The 15,695-nt window shown below is 39.1% G+C and overlaps 1 protein-coding gene across 13 annotated transcripts in view; it reads left to right on the forward strand.

Moving 5' to 3' along the window:
- The window catches only part of CEP63 (centrosomal protein 63), a 101,466-nt gene that overhangs the window by 31,743 nt on the left and 54,028 nt on the right, over positions 1 to 15,695 (forward strand). For 10 of the 13 annotated variants that reach the window (XR_002337692.1, XM_005669858.3, XM_021069477.1 and 7 more), the window contains 3 exons: positions 6,876 to 6,971; positions 7,806 to 7,928; positions 15,190 to 15,303. Coding sequence is in view for 12 of the 13 variants with exons in the window: in XM_005669858.3 (XP_005669915.1) it covers positions 6,876 to 6,971; positions 7,806 to 7,928; positions 15,190 to 15,303 (333 nt within the window). In the remaining variant the exon portion in view is untranslated. The remainder of the gene's footprint in view (positions 1 to 6,875; positions 6,972 to 7,805; positions 7,929 to 15,189; positions 15,304 to 15,695) is intronic. The other 3 variants (XM_021069478.1, XM_013982034.2, XM_021069475.1) reach the window with 1 other exon arrangement.

Here is a 15,695-nt window from a genome sequence, read left to right on the forward strand (position 1 = left end):
CCACCATCCACAGCCCTTGCAAGAGCGCTCTACCACCTAAGTGCCTGCATGTGTGCAGAGAAAGATGTTCCTATTGTGGTCCCACCCCTCCTCCTCCTGGTCCCCAACAATGGTGCCTTGCTTCTCTTGTGGGCCCAGCCCTCCTCCTGGGTTCTTTCTGCTGTTTTGTTCTTCTCTCTAGCCCATGGCAGACTGTTCCCTAGCATCTTAAGTTGTCTCCACACAGCCAACCCTAGTCCTCTCATTGGTACTCTTCCCCGGAGCTTGAGTCTCAGCACCCAGCCCCGGCCCAAGGGTCTCAGGCTGTGGTGTCTGGGTGCAGTAGTACCAGCGGTTTGTGTGGCTTTCTCTCTGCTTTGCCTTCCTCAGTTTGGCTGCTGCAATTTTCTCCAAGGCTTTAAGGTTCCCTCTCAATATCCAGCTGGTCTCCCCACCAGTTAGGTGGCCTCCCATGGTGTGGATTACTTGCCTCTTTCACAGCTCCCTCTCAGGAGTGCTGGTCCCATCCTGATTCCTTTATTTTCCCTTCTCTCTCTTTTCCCTTTTGTTCTACCCAGTTAGTGTGGAGGGTTTCTTGCTCCTTTTGGATGTTTAAAGTCTTCTGCCAGTGTTCAGTAGATGTTTTATGTGAATCGTTCTACATGTAGATGATTTTTTTTTTAATGTGTATATTGGAGAAGTTGAGCACCACGTCTTACTTTTCTGCCATCTTGATCTCCTAATTATATTTAAAATGATATCACCCATACTGATGGCTCCCCAAATTGTATTTAAAATGATATCATCCATACTGATGGTTTTCAAACCTTGGCCCCCATTTCCCTACCTAATGCCACCCTTTCAGCAATTAACCTCTTTTTACCTCTTTTTTTCTTTAACATATTTAAATATTGTCATGTGCTGACTATAAACCAGATGCTGGTAAATAAATTAAGCAGTCTTTTTTCACATTTAATATTTAGGCTTGCCTCATGTAGTAAATGAAAAGAAAAATGGTTCTACAAGGCTCATAAGGGAAAAAAGTGATCGTTTGCCCTAGTCCTCTGACCTTTGCTTCTCTGAGGCGGTATTTCAGTGTCTTTAGTTCTTTCTCTTGGTATTCTCCTCATATTTCTAAATAACATTTTATGGTAATGTTTTTTAATTTTCAGTTTTAACTATTTATCTAATGACCTGCTATTATGAAAAATTAGGGCTTTGCTTTCTCACATATGATTCCCATCCCGTTATCCTGTCAGGATTGTATATCTTTTTTTTTTTTTTTTTGTCTTTTTGCCATTTCTTGGGCCGCTCCCATGGCATATGGAGGTTCCCAGGCTAGGGGTCTAATCGGAGCTGTAGCTGCCAGCCTACGTCAGAGCCACAGCAACGCGGGATCCGAGCCACGTCTGCAGTCTACACCACAGCTCACGGCAACACCGGATCGTTAACCCACTGAGCAAGGCCAGGACTGAATCCGCAACCTCATGGTTCCTAGTCGGATTCGTTAACCACTGCGCCACGAAGGGAACTCCAAGGGTTGTATATCTTAATTTTTGGTTTGGTCAGTATTCAGTATTAACATCATTAAGATGGTAAATACTATTCATAGCTGAATCAAGTAGCATAATAATAATCAAACTTATTTCTTGTACAATGTTTTTGTTTTCCTGGAAATTAGTAACTGTATCTTTTTATTTGCTTTTTTTTTAAATGCACCTTCCCAATGATAGGAAGAATTGATAATGCCAAGGTCTAGATTTGCCATGGATCTCTATCTCTTATTGCATCTGTCTTTTTTTTTTTTTTTTTTTTTTTTGTCTTTTTGCCATTTCTTGCGCTGCTCCCGCAGCATATGGGGGTTCCCAGGCTAGGGTCAAATCGGAGCTGTAGCCACCGGCCTACACCACAGCCACAGCAACGCGGGATCCGAGCTACATCTGCAACCTACACCACAGCTCATGGCAATGCCGGATCCTTAACCTACTGAGCAAGGCCAGGGGTCGAACCCACAACCCCATGGTTCCTAGTCGGATTTGTTAACCACTGAGCCACGACAGGAACTCCCTAGGGTTACTTTCTGAGTGAGTATCAAGCACTATATTTGCAAAATTATTTGAGGAAATAATTTAAGACCCAGAATGATGTTTTTTCCTTTGGAGAAATCTTAAGTTGCTTTTTCCAAGTTCCTGGAAGCCCTAGCACTTCAGAGATGCCTGGGGACAGGCAGTAACATTCTAAGATCATCTTAAACTGATTTCAGAGATTCTAGTGTCTGCATCTGAGTGGCAATTTCAAGAAGGCCTCTTCTACATATGTCCCATCCTTACTCCTAGGGCGCAGCCTTTCAGGGTCCCAGCTCAAAGCAGGAGGGTTTTGAGTGATATTGGGCATGAAATCTTTTATCTTCTTAGTTTCTCAAAGTTATCAAAATCCCCATTTGACCTCTCATCCTCTCAGCTGCCTTTTCTAGTTTTAGCTAATAATTGCCCTAAACCCAGGGCTCACCTCCCTCAACTTTTAGCATGGCCCAGATTCTGGTTTGGTAATTCTTCCCTATCTCGTTAGCACTTGATTTCAAATACATTTTAAAAAATCTAACTTAACTGTGTCCTCCATGCACACCCAGTCTGCTTTTACAAAATGTTAAAGTCTAAAATATTCATAGTAACTAAAGACATCCTGAGTCGAGTTTACTACTAACTTCTACAGCCAATCACTCTTTCAATGAGATGTGAAAAGAGAGTAAAGATATTTTCAGATATAAGATCTCAAAAGTATGTTCTATGAAAATGAGATGTACACTTATGAAGAAGATGACAAAGAGTTAGTTAAAAAAAAAAAGTAAAAAGAGGAAGAGCCAGGACAAGCCTCTAGAATAATGGTGAAAGGAGTTCCCAAGAGGATAGCTATACAGCTAGCCCAAAGAACAACTTATTCATATTTGAGAGTGGCAACCTCCAGGAAAGAATTGGAAACTATTAAAAGATGAGTGGAAATCATAATGCTGAAAAACAGAATGATTGAAATTAAGGCCTTAAAGATTAAGAGATAATTGCTGAACTGGAAGATAGGACAGAAGAAGTGTTTGGAATAAAGCGTGGACAGAATGATGGGAAATATAGAAGAGAGGGTAAGAGAAAAAGGATACAGTGAGAAGGTCTAATATGAATGCTCTGGGAATCCCTGAAGGAGAAAAAAGCATGAGAATGGGAGGAAGGAATATTTGAAGATAAAGTGGCTGAGATTTTACTCAAAGTGAGGAAGGGCCATGTACTTAAGAAGTCCAAGAACCTCAAGCAAGAGAAATAAACAGAAATGTTTACCTAGGTTGAAAACTAAAGACAAAGAAAAAATCTGAAAAGTAATCAAAGAAAAAAACAAGATATTTACCAAGAAAAAAAGATGACCTATAAGCAGCTCCTAACAGTTGACTTGTCAACTAAAACAGTGAAAGCCAAAAGACAATAGAATGATGTCCACAAAGAAATGACTCTTTTTTTCCCTCCCAAACCAGAAACAAATTCTATACCCAGACTATAGATGAAGTAAAGATATTTTCAGATCTACAAAAATTGAGAGAATTTGTAACTAGCAGACCTGCACCAAGGAAATAATAAAGAATGTTCCTTACGCAGAAGGAAAGTGATCCTAAATGGAAGCTCAAGAGGTAAAGGAAGAAATGAAAGGTTACAGTAAACGTGTAAGCAAATTTAGATGAATATTGACTGTATGTAACAAGAAGAACATTAAGTTGAACATGTATGTAGAACTATGATGGCATTTCAGTCAAGTTGTTGGGGAGGCGAATGGAATTAAAGTGTTGCTTAGTCCTTGGGTTGCCTGGTAATCGGTAAAACTACTAGTTAACATTGGATTTATTAAGTCACAGACCTATGTTTTAATCTTGAGAGAACCATTAAAAGTATGTATCTTCCAAGCTAGTAGAAGGAGAAAAATGAAATAAGAAGTTATCATTTCCACAGAAGGCAAGAAAGGAGAGAAAAAGGAACATAGGAACGTAGAGCGTATTAAGTACAAGTAGCGCTTAATAAGATGATAGATTTAAATCCAAAGATGTCCATTAAATGTAACTGTACTGAATGGCCTAATTAGAAAACAAAAGTTGTCCAACTGGGTAAAAATAATTGAACTCAATCATCTGATGTTTATAAAGATACAGCAAAGTTGAAAGTAAAATGTAAAAATACATGTTATGCAAACACTTTGACTAGAAATATGGTTTATCTATATTCACATTAGAAAAACCATAATTGAAGCATAATCAGTGACCATTATTAAAGTTCAAGAGAAACACTTTATAATGATAAAATATGAAATCTCAGGATAGGTAACTATAGCAGTTGTGGCCTATGTCACATCTTCTTTGCCCCCTGATTTCACCAGCATATTACATATAGTTTACTGTGTACTGCCAGCATCTTACTATACTATGCTTCTCCTTCTGGAAACTTAGAAAGATGTTCAGGTGAAATTGGGAGTGTGGGGCAGTTAACACTCCCTTCCAGTGGAGGGCCTGGGATCAGTGGATAAATTCTCCAACATCTTATCCCTTAGAAGGACAATTCTGAAACATATTCTGTTTGATTCCTTGGTGAGTTTCCTATGGGATTTGGCTCCACTGCTTACTGCAGAAATCAACCCAGTAACATATTTTATTGGCTTTACTTCCTTCTCTGGATCTCGCTCTCCATTTCTTCACTGTGCTTCCTGGGATCACTTCCAGTTACCTACCTGCCCTGAAATCTGCATTTTGGGGAGAACTCAAACTAAGACAAAAAGAAATCTAAATTTGTAAGGATCTTATGAGACAATATTAAATCTCTCCTTCTCTCTCCCTGTCTTTTTGTAGAGTGGCAGAACTACAAAGAGGACTAGATGGAGCCATAGTTGTAGCTGGGGATTTTAACCCAATTTTCTTAATAACTGCTGAAACAAGAGACAAACATTAGTAAGGATAGAGATTTGAACACTATGATCAACAAATTTGACCTAATTCATACATGTAGAACATTGCACAGAGAACTGCAGAGTGTATGTCTTTTCCTAGCACAAACGACTCTTGCCAAAATTGACCATATGCTAGACGATAAAATAAACCTTGACAAAATTCAAAGGCTTGAAATAATGGAGTACCTTCTTTGAACATAGTGGAAACAAGTTATTAAAAAGATACCTAGATACTAAAAATCCTTTGATATACTTTCGCAAATGTTTTTCTTAGTTTATTTTTTAATTTTAATGAGATTTTAAAAAATACAGAAGTTTCACGTTTTTACATAGTCTATCTATCATTCTCAAATGACTCATTAGTCTGTTTCTCCCCGTCCAGAAATTCAGTAAGTGTTCCTTTAGATCTTTTTTTAGGGTAGTTTTCTCTTTTCCGTTTTATTGTCTATATCTAATCATTCCTCTAGTTTGAACTTCAGAAGCAGTATTTTATTCCAAAAAAGAATTCTATTGGAATTTCTAATTGGAATTGCATTAACTCCTTGTTTTTATAAGAATTTTATTTCTGGGAGTTCCTGTCGTGGCGCAGTGGTTAACGAATCCGACTAGGAACCATGAGGTTGTGGGTTCGATCCCTGGCCTTGCTCAGTGGGTTAAGGATCCGGCGTTGCCTTGAGCTGTGGTGTGCATCGAAGACATGGCTCGGATCCCGCGTTGCTGTGGCTCTGGTGTAGGCCGGTGGCTATAGCTCTGATTTGACCCCTAGCCTGGGAACCTCCATATGCCGCAGAAGCAGCTCAAGAAAAGGCAAAAAGACAAAAAAAAAAAAAAAAAAAAAAAAGAAAAAGGAATTTTATTTCTGGAGTTCCCATTGTCGTGGCACAGCGGAAACGAATCAGTACAGGAACCATGAGAATGCAGGTTCAATCCCTGACCTCGCTCGGTGGGTTAAGGATCTAACATTGCCATGGGCTGTGGTGTAGGTTGCAGACATAGCTTGGATCTGGTGTTGTTGTAGCTCTGGTGTAGGCCAGCAGCTACAGGGCCGATTAGACCCCTAGCCTGGGAACCTCCATATGCTGCGAGTGCAGCCCTGAAAGGACAAAAGACCAAAAAAAAATTTATTTCTTTATTTTTTATTGAGATATAATTAAGGTATGATATTATATTAGTTTCAGCTATACAATGTAATGATTTGGTATTTGTGAGTATTGTGACATGATTGCCACGGTAGTCTAATAATATCTGTCATCAAACCTAGTTACAGATTTTTTTTCTTGTGATAAGAATTTTATACAGTTTTTTAATTTTTAAATTACCATGCTGTATTATGATTACTGCTTACTGTTCCCCACTCTCCCTCTCTCTCCTCACCTATTAATAGATGAAATGCCAACTGTTTATTGAGAGATGTAGAGAAATTCTGATGGGTATTAATGGAGGTGAGGGTTGGGCATGAGCTAGCTGTGGCTAGTGAAACTGGTTTTCTCTAAAATGGGGTAAATTGTTAGGTGGTACAAGTATCCTCTTTTTCTGTCTCATGTTACTATTCTGTACTTTGATTTATGGAATTTATTCTTAATGTCTCAGAGATTTTTGTTCAGTATTTTTAGATTCCAAGGTTTTTATAATTCTCAATCTCTTGTGAATTTTTTTTGATTAAAAAGTGTTGGGAAGAATAAGTGATATAGAGCAAGTTTTCATCTAAACCTAGAAATTTTAGAACAGTTGCTTGTTTTCCTTTTTTTTGGAGGTGTTATGGATTATTAAATAATTAGACGTTTGACTTCTTGAGAAGTTGGGTATTACCATGTACAGTTGAGAATGTGTATTTACAGATAAACACAAGGTTATTTCCCATTTTTATGCTTCAGGGTTATTGTTTCAATGCTAATAATGAAAAAAACTAATACCTCTGCTTTTAGGTTGGAATGTTGCGTCAGCAGGTAGAAGAACATGAAAAAGTCAAGCAAGAGATGGCCATGGAGTATAAGCAGGAGTTAAAGAAACTACATGAAGAAGTAAGATTTTAATTCTGTTATGTTTTGTATAATTTTATCTCTTCAACTCTTGAGAATTTTGTTAATGAGCGAGTTTCTACTTTGTAAATGGGCGGTATGGTATGGCAATAGAAATTATTTCTCTGTTCTTAAATGCAGGTAAAGAATCTTGCCTAATTATAATGTTTGATACTGTGTACAACAGTGATTCTAAAATGTGGTTTTCGGTTGAATACCTAAAAGAAATAGAGAAATTTTTGTATAATACCATGAAATATTGATACTAAAACTTATATTAAATGTTTTTGTTTTTTTAAGTTGAATCAGTTATAGTTTTTAAGTAATGAGGGGTCCAAAGTTTCCAGATGCATTTTGGGATAGATAAGAGAAGTAAGAAAATTCTATCGATTCAGTTTTATTTCCCAGACTGGGGAAAAGCTGCTTTTATTTTTATTTAATTTCAAAGTTCTCCTCTCCTGTTTACTGAATATCAGTGTTCCATAGGAAAATGGTCTCAAGAACTACATGCCTAGAGAAAGGAAAAAGAGTTTTTATTTGCTCTTTTTATTAGGGGTGTGTGTTGAGGGGCCTTTAAGTGCAAGGCTATTATGTATTGTAATAATAATTAAACTTTTGTTTATAAAATGTTTTCCCTTTATTTTTTTTTGACTTAGTATGTTTCTTTTCCAGTGTTATTTTTTATATGTGGTTTTGAGTTGTTTTGTATTTTTTCTAAAACATCCTATTTTCAGAGGTCCTAGTTAGCCCTATGCATACTTTCATAATGCCAATTTGTTGTACCATTGCTGTTTTCAAATTCTTAAATTTTAAGTCTAGAAATAACTGTGTCTCCAGTTAGGCAGATTGAAGAGAAGCTATGAAAAGCTACAGAAAAAGCATGTAAGAGATTTCAGAGGAAATACCAAAAATCACAGGGAAGATCGGTCTGAAATTGAGAGGTTAACTGGAAAAATAGAGGTATGTTCATAGCACTAATTTGTTCTTAGTGATTGTCAGAGTTCATGTAGGAAAATCCTGTTTCTAATAGTGCTATTTCCTGAAACCAGTTTTCTTCCATCTCCAGGACTATCACAGCTATTTCAAAGGTAGGATGGTGATCCACTGTACATCTGGTTCCCTGTGGTTACTAGCTATCAGTAGTTCTCAGCGGGGCAGTAGCACCCTTTGAGGGCATTGGATGTGTATGGAAACATTGTTTCAAGTGTCAGAATGACTGGGAGTGAAACTGGTATTATAGGGGACAGGGACTAGGGACTGTTGTACAATGGAAGGACTATTGTACCCCAAATACCAATATGGAGGAACATTGGCCACCAGTTATTAGTCATTTCGTATAGGCAGTGTCCTTATCTTATTGATCACCTAATATAGTAGGGACTTAGTAAGGGTTGAGGGTACATGGCTTTTTTGTACAGAGTACTCTGCATATCAGATTGTTTATCCTCAGAGTTCCTGTTATAGCTTAGCGGTAATGAACCTGACTAGTATCCATGAGTTTGATCCCTGGCCTCACTCAGTGGCAGTGGGTTAAGTATCCAGCATTACTGTGAGCTGCGATGTCACAGGTGCGGCTTGGATCCTGAGTTGCTATGGCCATGGCATAGGTCAGTTAGGCCCCTAGCCTGGGAAGTTCCATTTGCTGCATGTGTGGGGCCTAAAAAGCAAAAAAAAAAAAAAAAAAAAGAAAGAAAGAAAAGAAAGAAGAAAGATTGTTTATCCTCAGTTCCCATTATTTGGATATAGTAAGTCATTTACCTCCCCTTTGCTGACTTTGTTTTTATTGAGACTGAGTAACTTTGTGATTAGTGTATATATTGATTTCCTAGAGGACTTAAGGGAGTGGTTTGTTAATACTACCAAAAGCAGATGAAAGAGCAACACAAGGCTGGCGCTTTTTCCCCTTGAATGCCCCACTCCTCACATCTGTCTGTGCTCTTGCTTTTCCAATGGACCTAAGAGTCACCTAGGGTCCTCTTTAGGCTCTCAGAGATTCTGATGCAGTAGTATGGCATGTCAGCTAGGAATTTGCATTTTATCCCCTCCCCTAGCTGATGCTAACTTGAGAAACATTGTTCAACCTCTTTTTATGATTACTTCCAGTTTTTATACTCAGTGACCTGTCACCCACAAATGCCAGTATATTATTACTATATAGAATTTTAAGTTCTGCACTTAATACTTATTTTTACATCTCAATATTTTTATTTCATTTTATTTTATTGAAGCATAGTTGATTTACAATGTGTTAATTTCTAGTATACATCAAAGTAATTCAGTTATGCATATATATACATATTCTCTTTCATATTCTTTCCTGTGCTGTACACTAGGACCTTGTTGTTTATCCATCCTATATATAATAGATTGCATCTGCTAATCCCAAATTCCTAGTCCATCCCTACCCCCCCCACCTCCCCTTTGGCAACCACAAGTCTGTTTTCTGTCTGTGAGCCTGTTCTGTTTTGCAGAAGTTCATTTATATCATATTTTAGAGTCCACATTTAAGTGATATCATACAGTATTTCTTTTCCTGATTTCACTATGGTAATCTCTAGGTCCATCTGTGTTGCTGCAAATGGCATTATTTTATTCTTTTTTATGGATGAGTAGTATTCCATTGTGTATATGTACTGCCTCTTTTTTATTCATTCATCTGTCCATGAACATTTAGGTTGTTTCTATGAATTGGCTATTGTGAATAGTGCTGCTATGAGCATTGGGGTGCATGTATCTCCAAATTAGAGTTTTCTCCTGATATATAGCTAGGAGTGGGATTACTGGATCATGTGGCAACTCTATTTTTAGTTTTTTTGAAGGACCTCCAAACAGTTTTCCGTAGTGGCTGCCCCAATTTATATTCCCGTCAATAGTGTAGGAGGGTTCCCTTTTCTCCACACTGTATCCAGCATTTATTATTTGCAGACTTTTTAGTGATTTCAGTTCTGACCAGTGTGAGGTGGTAACTTACTTTAGTTTTGATTTGCATTTCTCTAATAATTAGCGAACCCCTCAGTATTTTTACACATTTGAGGAGCATAGAAACAGAGGACTACGCAGATACTGCTTTCCTTCCAGCCCTCTTCAGTGATGCCTTTTTTTTTTCTTCATAAAACCCCACGTGTTCTATTTCCTCATTACCACTCACTGACCGTTATCTTTTCTTTGTACCTCAGAAACTCCACTTTTGATTATCACGTCAATAGCACATACTACTAATCAGTGTACATATAGCCAAAGTAGTCATCTTCTGTGCCCTGGTTACTCTGCTGGTTCAAAGACTTTTTTTTGTCATTCTCTCCAACATTGCTCTTTTCATAATTCTAGGGATTTTGCTATCCACAGGAATGATGCTAATGATACTCTGGTCTTTGAGTTCCTTGGAGTTCTTTCCTCCACAGATATTTTGATCTCCTGTCTCTTCCCCCTGTTCCCAGAACTGTTCCTTAGATGTTGTCATTACCAATACTTGTAACCATCCCACAATCACATTTTTAAGCATCTCATTTTTTGACTACCATTCCTGTCTTTTCAGCTCACTCCTCTGTCTCCTGACACTTGATATTTATCTGACCTTCTATCTCTTAAAGTGCTTGGATCCTGCCACTTGTCACTGTTCCCTGTCTACCTCATGTCCTCACTTAGCACTTCAAGGTGTTATACTTGCTGTTCTCTCTTCTCAGAATAGTATAACTTTATCCTCCTCTCCCTTGGTGTTTGCTTAAATATTTTTCAATTTAGCCATTCCTTTTTAAAATTGCTTTCACCAACTCTGAGCATTCCATGCTCTATTGTCTACAAAACAGGTACAGTTGTCCGTGGGTTCCCCATCCATGGATTCAACCAGCCATGGATCTAAAATATTCTGGGGAAGAAATTCCAGAAAGTTCCAAAAAGCCAAACTTGAATTTCCCCTATGGGTAACTATTTACACAGCATTTTTTTTAATTAATTAATTTATTTATTTTTGGTCTTTCTGCTATTTCTTGGGCCACTCTTGCGGCATATGGAGGTTCCCAGGCTAGGGGTCAAATCGGAGCTGTAGCCACCGGCCTATGCCACAGCAACGTGGGATCCGAGCTGTGTCTGCAACCTATACCACAGCTCATGGCAATGCCGGATCCTTAACCCACTGAGCAAGGGCAGGGACCGAACCCTCAACCTCATGATTCCTAGTCGGATTCGTTAACCACTGCGCCACGACGGGAACTCCTTACATGGCATTTACACTGTATTAGGTATAAGTAATCTAGAAATGATTTCAAGTATATGGGAGGATGCGGGTTGGTTATATGCAAATAGTGTACTGTTTATGTAAGAGACTTGAGCATATGTGTATGTTAGTATCTCCCCACAGGTTCTGAGGGACAACTATATTGCCATCTAGTGTACTGTACAATGAATGTGTTGCCTATCTCCTTCCTATTGAGTGGGGCTAGAATTTTTATTTGTCTTGTTAAATATTGTATCCCCAACATTTAGAACAGTACCTGGCGTATCTGGTAGAATTAATGAGTAACTGTCAGCTGGTGAATGGTAATTACCCTAAGCTAGTGTGACACTTCTGGCGTTGAGGGTGCTGGAGGACAGTGATGAAAAGACTGAGGTTCCTTTCCCTTTGATTTGCCCCATTTTCATAAATGTTGGGCTCACTTTCTTGCTCCTGCAACTTGAAGTTACTGTTGGTTTGTCATGAATTTTGAACTGTTTGGCTTTGGGTTACAGATGTCTGTTAAAATTTAGTACAGATATTTCTTGTTATTCATGTATTTGCAATTCTGTTGAGATAATAAAAAATTGGAAATCAAAGGCTACTACTTTAATTGAATCTATTTGTAACATGTTGAGTATCCACGTGTTTGTGTTCTTTGCACATTTTTTCTTGTTGTTGATTTCTAGTTGTATAGCATTGTGGTCAGAAAAGATGCTTGATATGATTTCAGTTTTCTTAAAGTTACCGAGGTTGGATTTGTAGCCCAGGATGTGATCAATCTTAGAGAGTGTTCCATGTGCACTTGAGAAGAATGTGTATTCTGTTGCTTTTGGATGGAATGTCGTATAAATATGTATTAAGTCCATCTGGTTTAATGCATCATTCAGGGCCTGTGTTTCCTTATTGATTTTCTGTCTGGTTGATCTGTCCATTGCTGTAAGTGGGGTGTTAAAGTCTCCCACTATTATTGTGTTATTGTTGATTTGTCCTTTTAAGGTTCTTAGCAATTACCTTATATATTGTGGTGACCCTGTGTTGGGTGCATAGATGTTTAAAATTGTTATATCTTCTTCTTGGATTGATCCTTTGATCATTATGTAATGTTCTTCTTTGTCCCTTAAAATATTCTTCCTTTTAAAGTCTATTTTGTCTGATATGAGTATTGCTACTCCACCTTTCTTTTGATTCCTGTTTGCATGAAATATTTTCTTCCATCCTCTCACTTTCAATTTATATGTGTCCCTAGAAGTGAAGTGGGTCTCTTGAAAACAGCATATATATGGGTCTTGTTTTTGTATCCATTCAGCCAGTCTATGTCTTTTGGTTGGGGCATTTAGTCCATTAACATTCAAGGTAATTATTGATATGTATGTTCTTATTGCATTTTATTGATTGCTTTGGATTTGTTTTTGTTTCTCTTTTTTCTTTCCTTCCTCTCTGGTTCTTTTCTGCCTAGAGAAGTTCCTTTAGTATTTGTTGTAAGGCTGATTTAGTATTGCTGAATTCTCTCAGCTTTTGCTTATCTGTGAAGGTTTTGATTTCTCCTTCAAATCTGAATGAGAGCCTTGCTGGGTAAAGTAATCTTGGTTGGAGGTTTTTTCCTTTCATCACATTAAGCATATCATGCCACTCCCTTCTGGCCTGCAGAGTTTCTGCTGAAAAATCTGCCGATAACCTTATTGGGGTTCCCTTGTATGTTATTTGTTTCTTTTCCCTAGCTGCTTTCAAGATTTTCTCTTTGTCTTTAATTTTGGTCAGTTTGATTAATATGTGTCTCGGTGTATTCCCCCTTGGGTTATTTTATATGGTACTCGTTGTGCTTCCTGGATTTGAGTGAGTGGTTCCTTTCCCATGAGAGGGAAGTTTTCGGCTATTATCTCTTGTAATATTTTTTCTGTCCCCTTTTCTCTCTCTTCTGCTTCTGGCACCCCTATAATACAGATGTTGGTGCGTTTAACATTGTCCCAGAGTTCTCTGAGACTCTCTTCATTTCTTTTCAATCTTTTTTCTCTTTTCTATTCTGCATCCGTGATTTCCACTAATCTGTCCTCCACCTCACTTATTTGTTCTTCTACCTCCTGTATTCTGCTGTTAGCTGCTTCTAGTGAATTTTTTTTTTTTTTTGTCTTTTTGCTATTTCTTTGGGCTGCTCCTGCAGCATATGGAGGTTCCCAGGCTAGAGGTCGAATCGGAGCTGTAGCACTGGCCTACATCAGAGCCACAGCAACGTGGGATCCGTGCCGCGTCTGCAACCTACACCACAGCTCACGGCAACGCTGGATTGTTAACCCACTGAGCAAGGGCAGGGACCGAACCTGCAACCTCATGGTTCCTAGTCGGATTTGTTAACCACTGCGCCACGACGGGAACTCCTGCTTCTAGTGAATTTTTTATTTCAGTTATTGTATTTTGCATCTCTTCTTGTTTAAGTTTTATATCTTGTATCTCTTTGCTCAGTGTTTCCTGTAAGTTATCCATCTTTTCCTCCAGTTTATTTCCAATGTCTTGCATCATCTTCAGCATCAACAGTTTAAAGTCTTTTTCCTGGAGGCTGAGAATCTTCTCATCGCTTAGCTGATTTTCTGGGGTTTTTCCTTTCTCCCTCATCTGAGTTATAGTTCTCTGTCTTTTCATTTTTATAGGTTTTTGGTGTGGTGACCTTTTTACAGATAATAGAGTTGTAGCCTCTCTTACTTCTGGTGTCTGCCCCCCTTGTGGCTGAGGTTGGTGTGGGGGCTTGCTGTAGGCTTCCTGATGGGAGGGGCTGATGCCTGCCCACTCGTAGCTGGAGGTGACTCAATCCCTCTGGTGGGTGGGGCTTATGTATCTCCTAGGTTTTTTTTTTTTTTTTTTTTTTTTTTGTCTTTTTTGTCTTTTTGTCTTTTGTTGTTGTTGTTGTTGCTATTTCCTGGGCCGCTCCGGCGGCATATGGAGGTTCCCAGGCTAGGGGTTGAATCGGAGCTGTAGCCACCGGCTACGCCAGAGCCACTGCAACGCAGGATCCGAGCCGCGTCTGCAACCTACACCACAGCTCACGGCAACGCCGGATCGTTAACCCACTGAGCAAGGGCAGGGACCGAACCCGCAACCTCATGGTTCCTAGTCGGATTCGTTAACCACTGCGCCACGACGGGAACTCCTGTATCTCCTAGTTTTATAAGTGGTTCCAGAGTTCCCATTGTGGCTCAGCAGGTAAATAACCCAGTGTAGTGTCTTGAGGATGAGGGTTCGATCCCTGGCCTCACACAGTGGGTTAATGATCCAGCATTGTCACAAACTGCAGCATAATTCACAGATGTGCTCAGATCCAGTGTTGCTGTAGCTGTGGCATGGTCCTGCAGCTATATCTCCGATTCTACCTGGGAACTTCCATGTGTCACAGATGTGACCAAATGAGAAGGCGTGGATGACCGCAGCAGCAGAGGAGGTGATGACCTCTTTGGTCAGGCTGGGGACTGGAGAAGGGATCTGCTGGCCTCAGCCCTGACTCAGCAAGAGGAAAACCTAACTGAATCTATTTGGTTCCTGAGTTTTAGATACTAATAAGAATTGGGCTACTGAGGGCTTTATCTGAAAATTTATTCGAATCTGTTCAACTCCTGGGTTTGGTTATCAATAATGTGGATAGTGAGGGATATCTGTAATCATATTTTGAATTTTTCATTGTCTTAGCAGTTTTCTGAAAAAATCACTAAAAAAAAAATAACAACCCTTAGGTGGCAGCAAATCTATGAAAATTGTTATGAAGCTAGTATTTAGCATCTGTGTTTTGTACTCTTCACCATTAGGGTGTTAAATTTAGAAAGACAGGTATACAGATGCACAGTGTGTAAGAATTTAGTATTACTCTACAGTTCTATCAGCTAAGTGAGTAATGGGGCTCCTGCTGTGGAGAAAGGTGCGTGTGTACTGAGGGACCTGGGGAGAAATTAAAGTAAAAGTGAATCTGGAATGTAGTGACAGCAAGGGGAAGCACTTAAAAGTTAAGTACCTTAATTGCCTCTTCAGGAATTTCGTCAGAAATCACTGGACTGGGAGAAGCAGCGCCTGATTTATCAGCAACAAGTATCTTCTCTGGAGGCACAAAGGAAGACTCTGGCTGAACAATCAGAGATAATTCAGGTAGGTTTAAGTCATTTTTGAAATAATGGGAGGCAGAGAGGTTTTGATTAAACTTGAACTAGCTTAAAGCCGTGCATGTATGTTCACCCACGTCTCTTCCCCCCTCCCCTCTAACCCTGTGCTCCTGCACACTTGCTCCTGTGCTTGCTGGCTTCCTTGCAGGTTTGGTACTTCCTCACTCGTGCCTTGTACTCTCTCCTTCTGTCACTGTCTTGCATTCTCATGCTTAGTCCACACTCACATTCATTTCACTCTCCTAATCTTAGTTTCTTCTTCTTTCCCTTCTTTTCTTTTTCTACCTTTGCTCTCTGTCTCCTTCTCCATTTCTTTCTGACTCTGGCTTACATATTCTGGCTGTTTCTGGCTCTTGCCTTGGTTCCACTTCTGTCTGT

Source organism: Sus scrofa, chromosome 13 (assembly GCF_000003025.6).
Source record: "Sus scrofa isolate TJ Tabasco breed Duroc chromosome 13, Sscrofa11.1, whole genome shotgun sequence".
Taxonomy (NCBI): domain Eukaryota; kingdom Metazoa; phylum Chordata; class Mammalia; order Artiodactyla; family Suidae; genus Sus; species Sus scrofa.